This window comes from Furipterus horrens, unplaced genomic scaffold (genome assembly GCF_987537825.1).
Source record: "Furipterus horrens unplaced genomic scaffold, mFurHor1.1.pri manual_scaffold_1, whole genome shotgun sequence".
Taxonomy (NCBI): domain Eukaryota; kingdom Metazoa; phylum Chordata; class Mammalia; order Chiroptera; family Furipteridae; genus Furipterus; species Furipterus horrens.
In genome coordinates this window covers 45,923,148-45,940,176 of record NW_028327171.1, presented here as the reverse complement: position 1 = coordinate 45,940,176, position 17,029 = coordinate 45,923,148, and the positions used below count along the sequence as shown (strand labels likewise).

Below are 17,029 nucleotides of genomic sequence, written 5' to 3'. Positions count from 1 at the left end.
GCTTCCCAGTCTGCCATTCCCAGTACCTTGTCCCTAACTGATAGACATCACTCTGAGAATATCAACTGTAGGTTCCACCAGCCTGAGGATACTTTTCAGCCAGAGTTTCTGGACCCTCAGGCTTCTGCAAAAACACTAACAAAAAAAGCTCACCTAAAACAGGATGGCTCAGAGTGTAAGCATGCTTTTGTGATTGAGATATAAGACAAAACTACTTTCCCTAGTTATTATGCGTGTAACAATCCCCACTCTGCTATGCAAATTCCTGGTAGGTGTTTCTTTAGTAGTTGAGAAGAGATGCATTGTAGCCCAGTGGTTTTTGATGCTACCTTCAACTACCTCTCAAAACTCCTTTAATCCACCTCACTCATTGTCAACACTTCCAGTTTGGATCTACTCTAGGGAGTTTATTGCAATGGACTTTTACAGTAATTTTTATCTCAGGGAAATGCCTCTTGATTTTTAAATTTCTGGCCATCCATGATCCAACACTGAAAAAGTCCTAGGGAAACATGTATATCTTCCAACTTAATTGAAGTTACTAGATAGAGCCCATTAAGAAGAAAATTTACATACATAAGTATTATGCACAAATTTCATATGATATATATGACAAATATTTCTACTCCAAAGCTTTGTAAAAGAATATCTAAAATGCAAAATGCTTGTGTTGCACAAGATGTTTTGTATACATGCTTACAGACTGCCAGACTCTGACAGGTGGCAGCAAAGCAGAGGAGAGACTCCTACATGCGCCACCTATCCCAGGAGCTGAGTAGAGCTCTATGGAACATGCCTTCTGTTTCCTCAGCACTGAATCCAGCTCCTGGCTGGGCCAATAATGACAGCAGAGTCACCAAACACTTTTTTCAGTTTCTGGTCAACAGAATTTTTGGATCAAATCAAGACACTACTGCTCCTTTGTGTTTCTTACACATGTCACTTTGGCAGTCACTCTGTTCAGCAGACGCTGCTAGTGCTTCCATCTGTCAATACAGCTCTGGGAAGAGAGGCTGCCGCTCCAGGATGATAACCTGAAGTTATATGCAGATGTTCATATATATGCACACACAAAATTAGAACCACAAGCATACATACCCAACTAGAAAAGTAACAATTAGGTGCTGAGTTTCACATTATTCTCACTCACAGTATTGCTGACCACAGAGCTCAAACAGTGAGGAACTGACCATGCGGGGAACACAAGCCTGGGACAGCAATGATGTTTCATTTGTTCACTCTCCATCCAGGCCAGAAACTTCTTTTCTTGCCTCATTTCCCATAAACAACACGAAGTTCTGTGGAATCTCTTTCAGATCTTTCTCATATCTCTCTCATTCACTCAGCAACTACTGAGTGACTACTTTGTTCTACATGTAGCTACAACAGGAAACAAGACTGATGTGGTTCCTGCCCTCATGAGGCATACAGTCTAATGGGGGACACATGTAAGTAAAAAGGAAGGTAAGTATGTTGGTAGGAAGTAGTTCAGGGTGCTGCAAGACCTTGAAAAAGGAAAGGCATCAAACTCAGACTTAGGGTGTCACGAAGGATTTTGAGGAAAAATGTAATTAAGATTTGAATTTATTATCTCATCCCTTCATGACTTTGCATAGGTTTAGGACATTTTTTCTTACTTGGACAACTGTCCTTATTCTTCTAATTTATCTTTTTCCTTTGAACTCACCTTTGACAAAAACCCTTACCCTCAAGATAAAAGCAAACGTCACAGACTGGGGCTCTTTGTGACCTGGATTCCCATTTATGTCACCAGGCTTTTTCACGCTCCCATATTTAAGATACACAGAACCACCACCATTTCCTAAAAGGTGCTGTACTCCCCTATGTCTGCCTGCAGTGCCTTTTACCTTGGGTTTCAAGGCTAGATTGAGCTTCACCTCCTCTGGGAAGACTCTCTAACCTTTCAGTCTGGGTGAGGCACCTGTTGTAACATATATTTTAAAGATATTCTAGACACCATAAACAGTGTGATATTAAGTATGTGCTATTCAGTTGAGGTGTCAACTCAGGGGTTGAATCCATATTTCAGAGATTGCCAGCTACCATAAACTCCCAAAGGCAGCTATTAAAAGCTCTTTAGCTATTCATATATTGACCAACACCTAAGACTGCTCATTAGCTCAAAAATAGGATTTTTTCTACTGGTAAAATTAATGGCTTGTTAATCAGAATGGAAAATATTAGAAATGGACCTCATTGCTAAAATAAAAGGTATTCAAGAAACACAGATTGGATAAAATAATATAAAGATAACCCCAACTCTTGCTTGGAGAAGGAATATGTCTATCCCTGGTCACTTAGGAATGCTACCTGGGCCACCTGTGTCCGGTCACTGGCTTATGAAGTTTCTGTTTGTCTGATGCTGATTACAAGAGTAACAGAATCCCACTTCTATAACACTGCTACATTTCTGATAGACACCTAAAATGACAGAGCTGAGACATTGGAAAGTTTAAAAAACAGGTTGCATGAACCTATTTCTAAGTGAATATTTCCTTAATAAACATCTATAAGTATGGTAGAATTTGCTTTCATTATAATCTAGTAACAAGGTTGTAAGGGAGCAGCGAACCATTTCCCAAACCTCTTCACTGGACTCTAGCATAAAGCACGTAAGTGTGGTACCAAATTGGCTCATTTCAAAACAGGGCCTCTCCTCTCCACTGCTGCAGCACCTGTGCATCTGCCATGGCACATGTCAAGTCATATGGAAATCGTCAGGTATCTGTCTACCGTTCCCACTAACACTGAGGTCCTTAAGAACAAGAGCTGTCCTTTTCACCTCTGTAGTCCATTTCTGAGCTCAGTGTCTAGTATAAGGAAATACTTGCTAAAGGACAATTATATGTAAGTAGCATAATAAAGTGAAAGGACATCTGAGCAGAAGCTTGGAGATGTATTTTAAGACTAGTTCCAACAACAGCTGAGTACTCAATATGTGCCAATAATTTACCGAGAACTTATTATGTCTCAAGCACAGTATTAGGCCATGTAAAAAGTACCTCATTTAATTTTCAGGACGATTCTGAGAGGTAGCACCATCGTTTTACAAAGAAGAAAAGGGAAAGTCTGACTTGTTCAAGATTATTTGGATTCATAAGTAGAAAAGTAAATCTTTGAATCCAAATCTGGTCAAATCCAAAGCACATATCTTCAACCTCTATTTTAGAAGTGTGTCCCATGGCTAACATTTGAAAGCTTAGGCAAAAAAAAAAAAAATTCCCTCTGGATTCCAATATCCTCATTTATTTACTGAGTGAGACTAAATTACTTAAGCCCTTTATAGCTCCTCATGCTGTCACCTTGGTCTTGCCTGCCCTGTTTTGACAAAGAGTAAAAGAGATTTTCATGGGCAGCTTGTCATAGAGCTTTTCAGACAACATTTTGTTCTTATTCTTTTTTTTTTTTTTTCTCTTTTGAAAGTCTCTCAGGGGATTCTGAAGGCAGAGAAAAGGGACCCATTTTTGGCACACTGCTCTGAAGCTAGAACCTGTTGTTAGTCAACAGAGCCAGCAAGTTGTTATTTTTGTTCTAAAATCCTTCAGTGACATGGATGCTGGCTGAAATTGTGGGGGGCGGGGGGGGGGAGCAAGGAAAGAAAACCTGTGACCAGAAACACTTCAACTACCAGAGAAATAAAAATGGTAAAAACAAAACAAAACAAAACCCAGCGCCCTGACTGTTGTGGGTCAGTGGGTTGAGCATCATCCCACAAACTGAAAGGTCGTAGGGTCAATTCCAAGTCAGGGCACATATCTGGGTTGTGGGCCAGGTCCCTGGTTGGAGGTATACCAGAGGCAACTGATTGATGTTTCTCTCGCACATCAATGTTTCTCTCCCTTTCTTTCTCCCTCCCTTTTCCTTTCTCTAAAAAGAAATAAAATCTTGAAAAAGAAAGAAAGAAAACAGCAAAAATGTCAATCTGCTTACCATGTTTCAACTGTACTATTGCAGCTGATAAAGGAAAGGATTTTAGTGGTTCTCTGGACATTACCTGGGGATTGCTCACTTGAAAGACTCACACTATATCTGTGCCACAAAGCTTACAGTCAGGGATTGAAGTGGCATAGATAGTTCTATCCCACAAGTACTTACTGAGGACTTCATGTGGCATGTGCTGATATGTTACTGTCTCAGACCAGTTTTCTTTAAGCACAGCTTTCTACACAATTTTCCTCCTTAGAATATACTTCATTTGCTACCACTCACTGATACCAGGATGCGTACCTGCTAGAGAGGATGAGAACTCTAGAAAGAGAAGTCCCTAGTTGCCAGATGACCTACGCTAGCTCCCCTCGCCCCCCTTTGGCTTCTCTGGAAGAGGCAAGGAGTCCTAATGATATGTCATTAAGGCAACCAATCAGAAAGAACCTTTGATGGTGTTAGGATGATTAAAAGTCACAGTCATTTTAAGAAAGTTGTTCAACAGAGGAGAATAACACAGAAGAAAGTTGGTTTTTGCCTTTAAAACTTACTTTCTTAACAGCAGGATCCCCTTTGGATGGATGACAGGATGGGGACATTTTTACCTGGAAAAAAAGGCAAACATTTTAATATCCTCTTAGTTATAGTCTAGTTTTATTTGACCCATACGCAAAATAATTCAACTAGAATTGGTGAAACTGAGACAAAACAGGTATTTCAGAGTTAGAATGAATAGGTTTTTATTTTTTTTAAGTCCCTTTGAAATACGATTAGGATAAGAAAAGTGGAATAGATGGTCCAGGTTGGTTTTAACCAAATGGTGAGGAACCAAACAGATAAAGATTTTTGTTGATAAGATTAATCAACTGATACAACATACAATAGTAAGCACTTCTTGTAGAGGTCAAAGCCAAATACCAAAACATGTATAAAAGAGTTTGATAATAATAGTGAAGGATTTAGATAAAGTATCAGCTAACCATAACAAAGGATGCTTAGCCCAAGGAAGGAAAGACTCAGTAAAGAAAAATCTTCAAATATTTGAAGGGTGAAAAGAGATTGTTATTTAGGTGAAAGAGCAAGACCTAACTACATGCTGCCTGCAAGAAACACACTTTAAATGCAAAAGCACAAAGGTTAAAAGCAAAAAGCTGGAAAGATATACCATAATAGCACTAGATCTCTGAGCAAAGGTTATTATTGGGAATAAAGTGATCATTTCATAGTAATAAAGGGGTCAAGTCATCAGGAAGACATAACAATTCTAAACATCTACACATCTAATAGCTTAAAAGTACATAATACAAAAAACTAATGGAACAGCAAGGACAAATAGATTTTATAATCAGAGATTTCCATACACCTCCTTTCAATAAATGGGACAACAAGTAGGCAGATAATCAGAAAGTATAAACCCAATTAATAAATGGGCAAAGGACCCAAAGAGACATTTTCCAAAGACATACAATAGGCCAACAGCTATACAAATAAGATGCTCAATCAGGGAAATGCAAATCAAATCCACAACGAGATACTGCCCCATACCCATTAGGATGGTTTTTATAACAAATGTTGGCAAGAATGTAGAGAAAAGGGAATGTATTGGGAAGAGGGATATGTTGGTGGGAATGTAAATTTAGGAACTGCCATTATGCGAACAATGTGGTGGTTCCTCCAAAAATTAAAAATTAAACTACTATATGATCCAGCAATCCCACTGCTCAGTATTTATCTGAAGGAACAGAAATCAGTATCTTGAAGAGATACCAGAACACCATGTTCAGTCAAGTATGCAAACAACCTAAGTATTCACAATAGCCAAGATATACAAACAACCTAAGTGTTCATGAATGGATGAAAAGATACAGAAGATATATACAACAGAACATTATTCAGCCATAAAAAGAAAGAAATCCTACTATTTGCAACAACATGGATGGACCCTGCATGCTAACTGGGATTAAGTCAGACAGAGAAGGACAAATACTACATGATATCACTTATATGTTGAATCTAGAAAAGCTGAACTCAGAAACAGAGGATAAAATGATGGCTACCAGAAGCTGGGAGGTAAGGGTACAAACTTGCAACTAGTAAATGAATAAGTTTGGAGATCTAAGGCAAAAATAGTGACTATAGTCAACAATACTGTTTATAAACTTCAAAGTTGCTAGGAAACTAGATTTTAACTGTTTTCAATACAAAACAATAATTATGTACATGATAGTCCTAACTAATGCTACAGTAGTAATCATACTGAAATACATAAATGTATCAAACCAACATGTTGTACAGCTAAAATTACACAATTATGTCAATTATATCTCAATTCAAAATAAAAAAGATATAGAAGACTTAAACAACACAACGACCTTCATCAGATGGACATTTAACAGAACACCCCCCCCCCCCAGCCTCCCGCAACAAAACTAAAATACAGATTCTTTTTAGGTACACATGGACCATTTACCAACTTAGACCATTTTCTGGCAATAAAACAATTCTCAATAATTAAAAGAATTCAAGTCATACAAAGAATGTTCTCTAACCAAAACAGAAATAAGTTATATCAATAACAGAAAGCTCTCTGGAAAAATTCCCAAATATTTAGGAACTAAGTAACACACTTCCAAATAACCTATGGATCAAAGAAGAAATCAAAAGAAAATTAGACCCTAGAAACACACAACCTACCAAGACTGAATGATGGAGAAACAAGAAAACATTGACCAAATAGGCCAATAACTAGTAAGGAAAATGAATCAGGAATCAAAAACCTCCCAGCAAAGAAAAATCCAGGACCAAATAGTTTCATTGGTTAATTCTACCAAACACTTAAGAATTAATGCCAGTCCTTCCCCAACTGTTCTAAAACATTGAAGAAGAGGGAACACTTGCAAAGTATTTTAGAAGGTCAGCATTACTTTGATACCACAGCTGGAGAGGACACCACAAGAAAAGAAAACTATAGGCCAATATCCCTGAAGAACATAAATGCAAAAGTCTTCAACAAAATATTGGCAAACTAAATTCAATAGCACATTAAAAAGACCAGACATCATGATCAAGTGGGATTCATCCCTAGGAGGTAAAGGAGGGCTCAACATACACAAATCAATAAATGTGATACATCACATTAACAGAATTAAGAAAAAAGTCCACATGATCATCTCAAATGACACAGAAAAATCATTTGGCAAAATTTAACACCACTTCATGATAAAAAACCCTCAACAAACTAGGATTAGAAGGAAACGACCTGAACATAAGAAAGGCTATATTATGTACGCAGCTAACATCACACTCAGTGCTGTAAGACTGAAAGCTTCTCCTATAAGACAAGAAGACGACGTTTCGCCACCTCCAGTTAACACAGTATTGGAAGTCCTAGTCAGAGTGATTAGAAAAGAATAAAAGGCAGTCAAATTGAAAAGGAAAAAAGTAAAATTTCCTCTCTTTTCAGATAACATGATCTTATATGTAGAAAATTCTAAATTTAAATTCCAAAACATAAACTGTTAGAACTAATAAATGAATTAAGCAAAGTAGCAGAATACAAATCAACACATAAAATGAGTTTGTGTTCCTATACACTAACAGTGAACAATCTGAAGGAAATTAAGAAAACAATTTACCCCACCATCAAAAAGAATAAAATACTTAGAAATAAACTTATCCATGGAGGTTTGGACTTGTACACTGAAAACTACAAAATATTGCTGAAAGAAATTAAAGAAGATAAAAATAAATAGAAAACGTTTTGGAAGACTTAATATTATTAAGGTGTCCATACTACCACCCAAAGCAATCTATAGGTTCAATACAATCCCTATCAAAATCCCAATGGCATTTTTTTTTTGCATAAATAAAAAAATCCATTCTAAAATTTGTATGGAAACAATCTTGAAAAAGAACAAAGCTGGGGGTCTCACACTTCCAGATTTCTGAACTTACCACAAAGCTACAGTAATCAAAACTGTGTTACTGGCATAAAGACAGACATATAAAGCAAATGGAATAGAATAAAGAAACTAACAAATTGAATTCAACAACACATTAAAAGGGTCACACATCATGATCTAGTGGGATTCATCACATATTTGGTCAAATGATTTTCAAAAAGGGTACCAAGACTATTTAATGGGGGAAAGGACAGTCTTTTAAACAAAACTGAAGATCCACATGTAAATGAATGAAGCTTCTAAGACTCAAAAACAAAATAAACAATCCAATTAAAAAATCAGCAAAGGACTTTGATCTCTTCAAAGAAAATGTATAGATGGCCAATAAAAATATGAAAAGATGTTTTATATCATTGTCATTCACAAAATGCAAATTAAAAACACAATGAGATAACACTACACACCTATTAGAAAGCCAAAACTAAAAACACTGACTATATCAAGGATGTAGAGGAACTGGAACCATCATACACTGATGGTAGGAGGGTAAATGGCAACCATTCTGGATAACCATTTGGCAGTTTCTTAAAATAATAAACATAATTTTTCCTATGAGTCAGCCTTTCCATTCTAGGTATTTACCCAAGAGAAATGAAAGTGTACTCCATACAAAAATTTGTACACAAATCTTCATAACAGCTTTATCTGTAACAGCCAGAAATTAGAAAAGTCTAAATGTCTATCAACAGGTAAAATAATAAATTATGGTATAACTATAAAATGAAGCATCACTCAGCAGTAAAAAGGAATGGACTCAATACAACAATGTTGATGAATCTCGAATAATTGTGCTAAATGAAAGAAGCCAGATAAAATATATATCAATAAAGCATTTAAAGAAATTTGTTGAATACAGCTAAAATGGTGTTTAGAAAAAAATTTATAGTTTTTTATGCCATACTAGAAAATAAGAAAGATTTACAATAAAGGACTTAAGTTTCCAATTTAAGAAGCTAGAAAAAGAGCAAAGGAAAACCAAACTAAGTAAAAGGAAGGAAATAATAAGCCAAAATCAAACAAAAACAGCAGAGAAAATTAACAAGGTTGCCATAGTTGGGAATACCTACAAAATTGGTAAACTGCTATTTAGATCAATAAAGAAAAGGAGATCATGATTACCAATACCAGCAATGAAAGATAATATATTACTGCATGTAGCATTACTTACAGACATTTAGAAGACAATTAAGACCTTATTATGGACAACTTTACACCAATAAATTTGGCAAATTAAATGAAAAGGACACATTCCTTGAAAACCAACTTAGAAAATGGACTTAAGATAAAACAGAAAATATGAATAGCCCTATATTAAAGAAATTAAATCTGTTATCAAATCTGTCCACAAAGAAAACTCCAAGTCCAAATGATTTCAACAGCAAATCCTAGCAAATATTAAGTACACAGAGACTAATACATACATGAAAAAAGAATATCAACTTATTAATTTCAAGGAAAAATGAAATTATTACTAGAAGTAGTTTGGTATTAGATACCACCTGTCTAGAATGATGAAAAAAGAGGGATCAGTATTGGATAAGCAACTGGACTCAAGTTCTTAAGCCTCTCCCAATTCTAACTGTCAAATTCTAAGTTCCTACAGTATACATGAAGAAGACATTTCTTATCACTGTGGCATCAAGCTCTTCAAATAGGACCATGTTGCAGACTTTTTTGCCTTTCCCCTCTGACTTTCAGAATAACTTTAGAAAACATACCTCAGCTCAGGGACTGAAACTGCTGGCTGTCCGGACTGTCCTTTCTGATTTAGCAGTTCTGCAAAAATTAGACTTGACAGTCTTTGCTCTAACATACTATGACATTAATACTCTGGAATTTACTCCAGATGTATGATGTAGCTTGCTAAATGTGATCCAATTTTAACTCCTGGTATGCTCTTTTTGAAAAGGGAGAGAATAGATTTTCAAAGCAAAGTAGATATTTAAGCTTTAAAAAAAATCTCATGAAAGAATCCGCAGACTTTTTAAAAACAAGCCAAGAACTAGATGCGGTGCTGGACAATCTGAGAAAGCTGTTTTCTGGAGATTAAGTCAGAGTGTTTGAAGTGGCAACAGAAATGGTTCAGTATTGCTCATGAAAGGTCTTATTTTTCATTTAACAGGATTCCTTTTGGAAATGCCTCAGGCAATGCAGCTTAAAAGAGACACTTTAAATCCAGGTGTGCAGACCCTAGATCTGGGGAGATGGTTGATATATTAAGCTAGGCCTTAATAATAATGCTGAACTTTGGGGATCTTCAATAATAAAATGATTTCTATCTTAGAGAAGCAATCTTATCTTAAGAATTCTAGCAATAGAAAAACCATATCACTTGGCTTTTCTTAAAAAAAAAAAAAAAGCCCTTATTTTTTTTAATTATAAAAGGAATACATGTTCACTAATGGAAATTTAGAAAATACAAAAAAGCAAAACAAAACAAATAAAAATCACAATCCAACTACATTAGCAATAACTACTAACAATTGGAATCACACTATTTTGTTATATTTTCATGTTACATGTTGAAAATATTCATTCCGCCATATCAATATTCTTCAGTAACATGATTTTTCATGTCTATATAGGAATCCATTCATTGTATAGATATACCATAATTAATCTAACCAACTATTGGGAGGTACTGAAACATTTAGGTTGTTTTCAATCCTTTTATTATTAAAATGCTGTCATAAACATCCTTGTACATAACATGTGGCAAACATTCTTCACGTATTATTTCCATGGCACAGATTCTTATAGATCCCTGCTTCTAAAGGTGTAGACATTTAAAAATACAAACTTCCAATTTTTCTCCTGATAAGATGGATCTATAAATCCTTTTCTTATAATTCTGAAATCTAAAATGCTCTGAAACCAAAAGGATTTCTTTTTAAAAACTCTTGGAACCAAAAGTCATTTACCTGACCTGAACTGAAATGAGGCTCTTTATAGTCTTTATTTATCCAACATAAGCATTTGATTATGGGATGCTACACTAGACCCCACTGGGAATGTTATATATGATATACAATATATGCCCCCATATTACCCTTCTTTTAGCACTTCAAAGATGCTATTTTATTGTCCTCTGGCTTCCCTCATTTTATTAAAATGAGAAGTCATCCATCATTCTTAATATTGTCTATCTTTGGCTGCTTTAAAGATTTCCTTTTTATCTTTGGTTTTAGCAGTTTGAGTATGATGTATCTGAGCGTGATTTTCTTTGTATGATATTTATTCTGTCAGTGATTTGCTGAGCTTTTGGATATATAGGTTGATTTTTTCACAAAATGTGGGAAAATTCCAGACATCTTTAAGTCACCCCATTACCACTTCTCTCTACTCACTTTCTGGAACTCCAATGATATATATGCTAGAATTCTTGATATTGTTTCAGTTAGGATTATTTTTACTGAAATGTCTTCAAATTTACTGATAATATTTGTCTCAGTGTTAAAAATGCTGTTGATATGGAACAAACCTTTCATTTTATGTTTTTAGCTCTAGAATTAACACTTCATTTTATTTTATAGTTTCCACTTGACTGCTAAGATTTCCCCATATGTTCATTCATTCTGCTGATCTTTTCTTCTAAATCCTTTAACATATTTCTAAGTTCTATTTTAATGTACCTGACTGCCAATTCCAACATGTGGCTCATCCATAGATCTGCTTCTATTAATGCTTTTTCTCTTGGTTTTGAGTTATATTTTCCTCCTTCTTCCCATTGATCCTATGATAATGTGGGCCTTGGCTTTGTCAGACAGGACTTATTTTGCTTCGCCTTTAGTCTTAGGGCAACCCTTAGCCATAAAGCTCAGTTTCAGTGCAAAATGTGGTATTTTACCAATTTCCCTATTTGGCAAGACTTGTACTCAAAACAACACTATGCAGTGCCGAAATGAAATCTCTGCTTAGTTCTTGAGTTCCTCTGATGCTACTTTCTGCTTAGTTTCTTGGAACATTATTGTGTATGTGCACTTTTGAAATCTATAAAAAGATTTGGAGCTCTCTCTTCCCTGACATATTGCTTGAAGAGATTTCCCCCCTCAATTTTCAGCTGCTTTGGTATTGAACTCTGAGCACTGTTTCTTCATCTCAGTTAGAATGCTACTTTCTGTTTGAGCTCTTTTCCCCCAGTAGTACTCCAAGGCAAACTGAGAAGTGCCCTAAGGGAAAAGCTGGACAAATGTTGAGCTCCTCTAGTTGGCTTGCCTTCTTTAAGGTTTGTGTTCTCTAAACAATGTGTTTTTTTTTAATATATATTTTGTCTAGAGCTTATAATTGTTATTACAGAAAGGCTGTCCAATGCAGGCTACCTGGTCATTGCTGGAATTCGAACTCTGTATTACATTTCTTCACGCTTTAAAAAAAAAATTATTATAATTGCCCCTACTTCTTTTAGAATTCCAATTATACACATAGTTTGCTACCTGAAGGTGTTTCATAGTTCGCTGATGCTGTATTCATTTCTTTTCAGTCTTTTTTCTCTCTATGTTTGATTTCAGATAGTTTCTACTGCCATACCATCAAGTTCACTAATCATTTCTTCTTCAAGGTCCATCGTGCTATTTGTCTCCTCTAGTGTGTTATCTTGACATTATAGTTCTAACCTCTAGATGTTCTGTTGGGTCTTTATAACTTCTGTATCTCTATTTAACATGTTCAATCTTTCCTCCAGCTTCTAGAACATATAGAGTACAATTATAATAACTATTTTAATGTTCTTCTAAACTAAAACATATCTGGCCAAAGGGATTTGGATAAGAGATTGTGAACTTTACTAATATGTGTCCCCATTAGTAGTGCATTAAAGTGTCTATCCTCACATCCTTATTAATATAAATGCATATGTATTCTTAATGTATGATAGTTTAATATGTATTTTTTAAAAACCTGCCACCTATTTAATAAGTAAAAACAAAAAAGGTACCTTATTGCTGTTTTAACCTGTATACCTTTGATTACAGGTAAAGTTAAAACATTTTTAAAAACTTAATTGGAGAATGAAAATTTTTTTAATGCCCTTCACCCATATTTCTACCAAAGTTTTTGTTCTACATAAAGACTGGAGCGCTCTCTCTCTCTCTCTCTCTCTCTCTCTCTCTTTCTCTCTCAGGGGCCTTCTCCATGTGGCTTGGAGAAGGGGTCTCCAGGCTGCTTTAAGAGGCTCTCGCCATGCGGTTTGCAGGAAGAAGGCAGTTTGCAAGGAGGCTGAGAATCCAGGTGGTTCTGCATTGAGAGCTGGAGGGCACCCCAGCACAGAAAGGACCTCCCCAATCAGAAGAGTGATTGGCAGCTGCTGGTAAAGCTGAACTGTGTTTGGAAAGTAGGGAAACGGTTTCTCTAACTTTTCTAAAGCTAGCCTGGTTTGGTAGGGGGGAGGCAAGAATATGTGTTTATAGGTGTTTAAAAGAATATAAGACTTAACAACAGAAATCCGCAAATAACTAAATCTATATAACTGTTAAATAAACAATTCTTTTTCTTTTCACCAAAAAAAAAAAAAAAAAGACTGGAAACACTTTCCTGGTGCCATTGTCATTCTTGGTCTCTTGGACACAAGCCTTGTTTGGATCAAAGGGAAGTGCACAAATTTATAGATTGTTAAGAATCTATTTTTTACGTTGCTCTGGCAAAGAAATGAAGACTTGCCTGCTAATAGAGATGCTGCTATCTATCCATCTTCCACAACTACAATGCATCATATGAATCCCTTGCTTTAAACCCTTCCTATTTTCACGTTAAGAATGCAAACTAAACTCTGCCAGAGTCTTATAGGCTATGCAGGATTGGCCCTGCCTACCTCTTCAACTTCTTTCCTTCCATGTTCCCCTTTAGTCACCGTGTTTCATCTACTGGAACAAGTCACTCACTTCCCTCCTCATTTCCACTGTGCTTACAGTTCTCTCTTGCTTGTAATCTTCTTCTCTTCATGGCTGATACCTTCTTATCTTTCAGGTCTTAGCTTAAAAATCAACTCTGCAGACAGACATTTCCTCCTACCCAATTCAAATTAGTTTTCCTTCATGTTATTCTTCCCAAAACATTCTCTTCTTTCCCCTTATGGCATTTATATACCTATCACAATTTGAAATTATATATTTGACATAGTTTATTGTCTAGCTCTCTTACTTGATGGTAAGCTACATGATAGTGGGAACTATATATTTTTTGTTCACCAATGTGCACTTAGTACCAAGAATAGTGTTCAGCCTAAAGTATAACAAGATTATTAGAAAATGGGCAACAGTCTTCTCAAAAACATTCATTTATGTTAGAATCATTCATCATCTCTCTGCATTTCTGAGATATACTAATCTTTATTTAACTCTAAATTTAATTTAGAAGATATTCTTTTAAGAAATACTGCTCTCACCAAAAACTGAAATCTCATTTTTTAGCATTAATTTCAATCTAACATATTAATAACAGGGAGCTAATATTTCTTAAAAATGGACAAATGAGAACAAGTGTTCCTATTTCATTAAACAGCATATAAACCAAATATCTGATTTATAGTGAGAATCCAAATAAGCAATGTACAACGGTTAACAGAAAATTATGAACAGTGAGCATAAATATATGTTATTTACTGAAGTTTCCTGGAAGTTGTAAATATTTCCTTCTAACATTTTAAATAAATTTACCCCAAATAAAAAATTTTTTCTTAGACAACTCTAAAAAAAAAAAAATACAAACCACTCCAAGTACCAGGGGAAATATCAGCTTATTTCATTTAATTCCCTCCTTTTGTGATTATTAAAGGATCAGCAGGCCTATATGTTTATTTCCACTCCCTATCTTCCTCAGATACTTACCTTTTATTGAAAAAAACAAAGACCTCTGATATTTGACTAAAGTACTTGACTCTCTATTCATAAGGGATGACTTATCCAAATCTGAAAAGATATCAAGCAATATATTATAAAAAAACTTCCTAATGTGTCTCTAATGCTCTTGTTTCTTGAAGTTTTAAAAGGAGTAACAACTTGTATTAGCTCTCAAGAACTGTAAGCCTTGTTGATAATATAATAATGTTAAAACTAAAATCTAGTAAATCTTCAAGGTGTCTTTGAATTTATATAAAATTGCCTGTTGACTAAGAATTATTATTTTTAAAATGAATAGCAAGTTAATTTCTTTTTTTTAAATGTGTTTTATTGATTATAATATTACATTTGTCCCAATTTCCCTTCCCTCTGCTCCCCTCCACCTTGTGGCCCCCCTCCCTCCAGTTGTCCCCCCCTTTTAGACCATGTCCATTAGTTGTGCATATAGTTCTTCTCAACCTCTCTCTGTCTATTCCATTCCCTCCTACCATGATCCTTAATTCCTATATCATCTCCCTCCCTCTCCCCGTTCCCCCTCCATGTTGACCTCCCCCCAATATGTTCCCCGTACCTATAGTTCTTTTTCCACTCTCATTGCCTGTTTAGTTTGCCTTTGTTTCAATTCCCTAGCTTCTGTCGTTTCTTGTGATGCAGTGCAACATAATTTCTTTTAATGCTAATCAGGACCAATGAAGATGTTCAGTTGCTACTATGAATTTAATAAAGTAATAATCAAAGGTTGAAATAACATTTGTTGAGAAAATAGAAGGATGAGTTTGTCAGTTGAAATGAGTTGCTCCAATGTATTTCATCTGTGAGTAACATGTAGAGAAAGCAAAACAGAAAATCATGGAGACTTGCAAGGTCTATTCTGTGGACCTACGTTTCACACTGAGTTGCTTTAAACCAGAATGGGGGGAGAGGAGATAAGCGAAGAATGAAATGAGTCATTCTTTTCCTGTTTGTAAAGAAGAAAAGTGCTTATTCCAGAGGAAAAGCAGGCTTTCTGGGGGAATAACTCCCATCACATCTGTGCAAACCTGTTGGAAGGCATCTAATACATCGGAGTTATTGGTTATGCATATTTACCAGCTGTGAAAAACAGAAGTGAGTAAAGGAGCAGCAAGAAAAAAGACTATGCACCAAAACCACAGTTACAGAGGTAGCGAGAAGCATCAAATGCACTCAGTATCTCCTGGGGGTAGACAGCAACATGTGAAAGCTGACTGGCCATCTCAGCTTGGTGTTAGAATCACTGGGACCCTCACCTCTGTTACCCCCTATACAAGGGCCAGGAACTGAACCAGGGCTCATAGTAAATAGATAGTCAAAGGAAATTAAGAGAACAAAGTACATTTGTGAAATAAAGTTTAATAAGTGCTATCATTTTCATTTTATTTTACATTTTTCAATTAAAAATGTGAGTGGCTCACACAATGATAAGAAATTTTAATTAGCACAGTCAATATGGTATGGATGTATTTTAAAAGTCAGCTTTACCATGTTTCAATACAGCCAGAATGTTAAAAATAGAACAAGGTGGAGGAAGGAAAACTGGGGGTATAGATAGTCCTAGAAACTTCAGTTCAAATATTGGCCATCCCTCTCTGAGCTACATATAATTTCTTCCACTGTAAAATAGGGACTATATCACCCTTGAAAGTTGTTGTGAATATTAGCATAAACACAACTCAAGCATATATTTGATAAATTTCACTTCCTCTTTCCTTCTTGTGTTATTAACCTACTACATCTTTTTACAAAAAAAAAAAAAAAAAGAAAAAAAAAGTGAGTCGGACAGCTAGAGTAAAATTTAAGAAATCCAAAATAGTCCTCATTCTAGCTTGCTTCATTATTAGGAAGCATCACACAGAGATTTTCAAGAAGATCTGATCAGTAATCTTACTGGAGTTTCCTAAAGAATGCAAAGGTTGACTCATCTCTCCTGCCCTGGAGAATGGGATGACCTCAGAAATAAAGCTGTCTTTGACATGTACAAACAATTTCAAAATAATTTCCCTTTTCTAGATCCTTTGAGAGAAGGCAGGAGAAAAGACAATTAAATAGACTTTTGTCTTTCTTCAGTTTATGAGGTGTGGGGATGTACGACCAGCGCACCCAACGTAGTATAAGTGGCTTCAAAATTTAACATCAATTCATGAAAAAATCTCATAAAAACATGAAATAGAAGGGAATGTCTGTCTATACATAATATAAAGCTTACACACACAAAAAAACTACAGTTAACATTATACTTGGTGATCAAAAACTGAACAATTTCCACAGAAG

At 35.4% G+C, this 17,029-nt stretch overlaps 1 protein-coding gene across 1 annotated transcript in view; it reads right to left on the bottom strand.

Moving 5' to 3' along the window:
• The window catches only part of VPS8 (VPS8 subunit of CORVET complex), a 265,592-nt gene that overhangs the window by 41,096 nt on the left and 207,467 nt on the right, over positions 1-17,029 (bottom strand). The window contains exon 45 of the mRNA XM_090275034.1: positions 4,497-4,550. Within this exon, the coding sequence (XP_090131160.1) occupies positions 4,497-4,550 (54 nt within the window). The remainder of the gene's footprint in view (positions 1-4,496; positions 4,551-17,029) is intronic.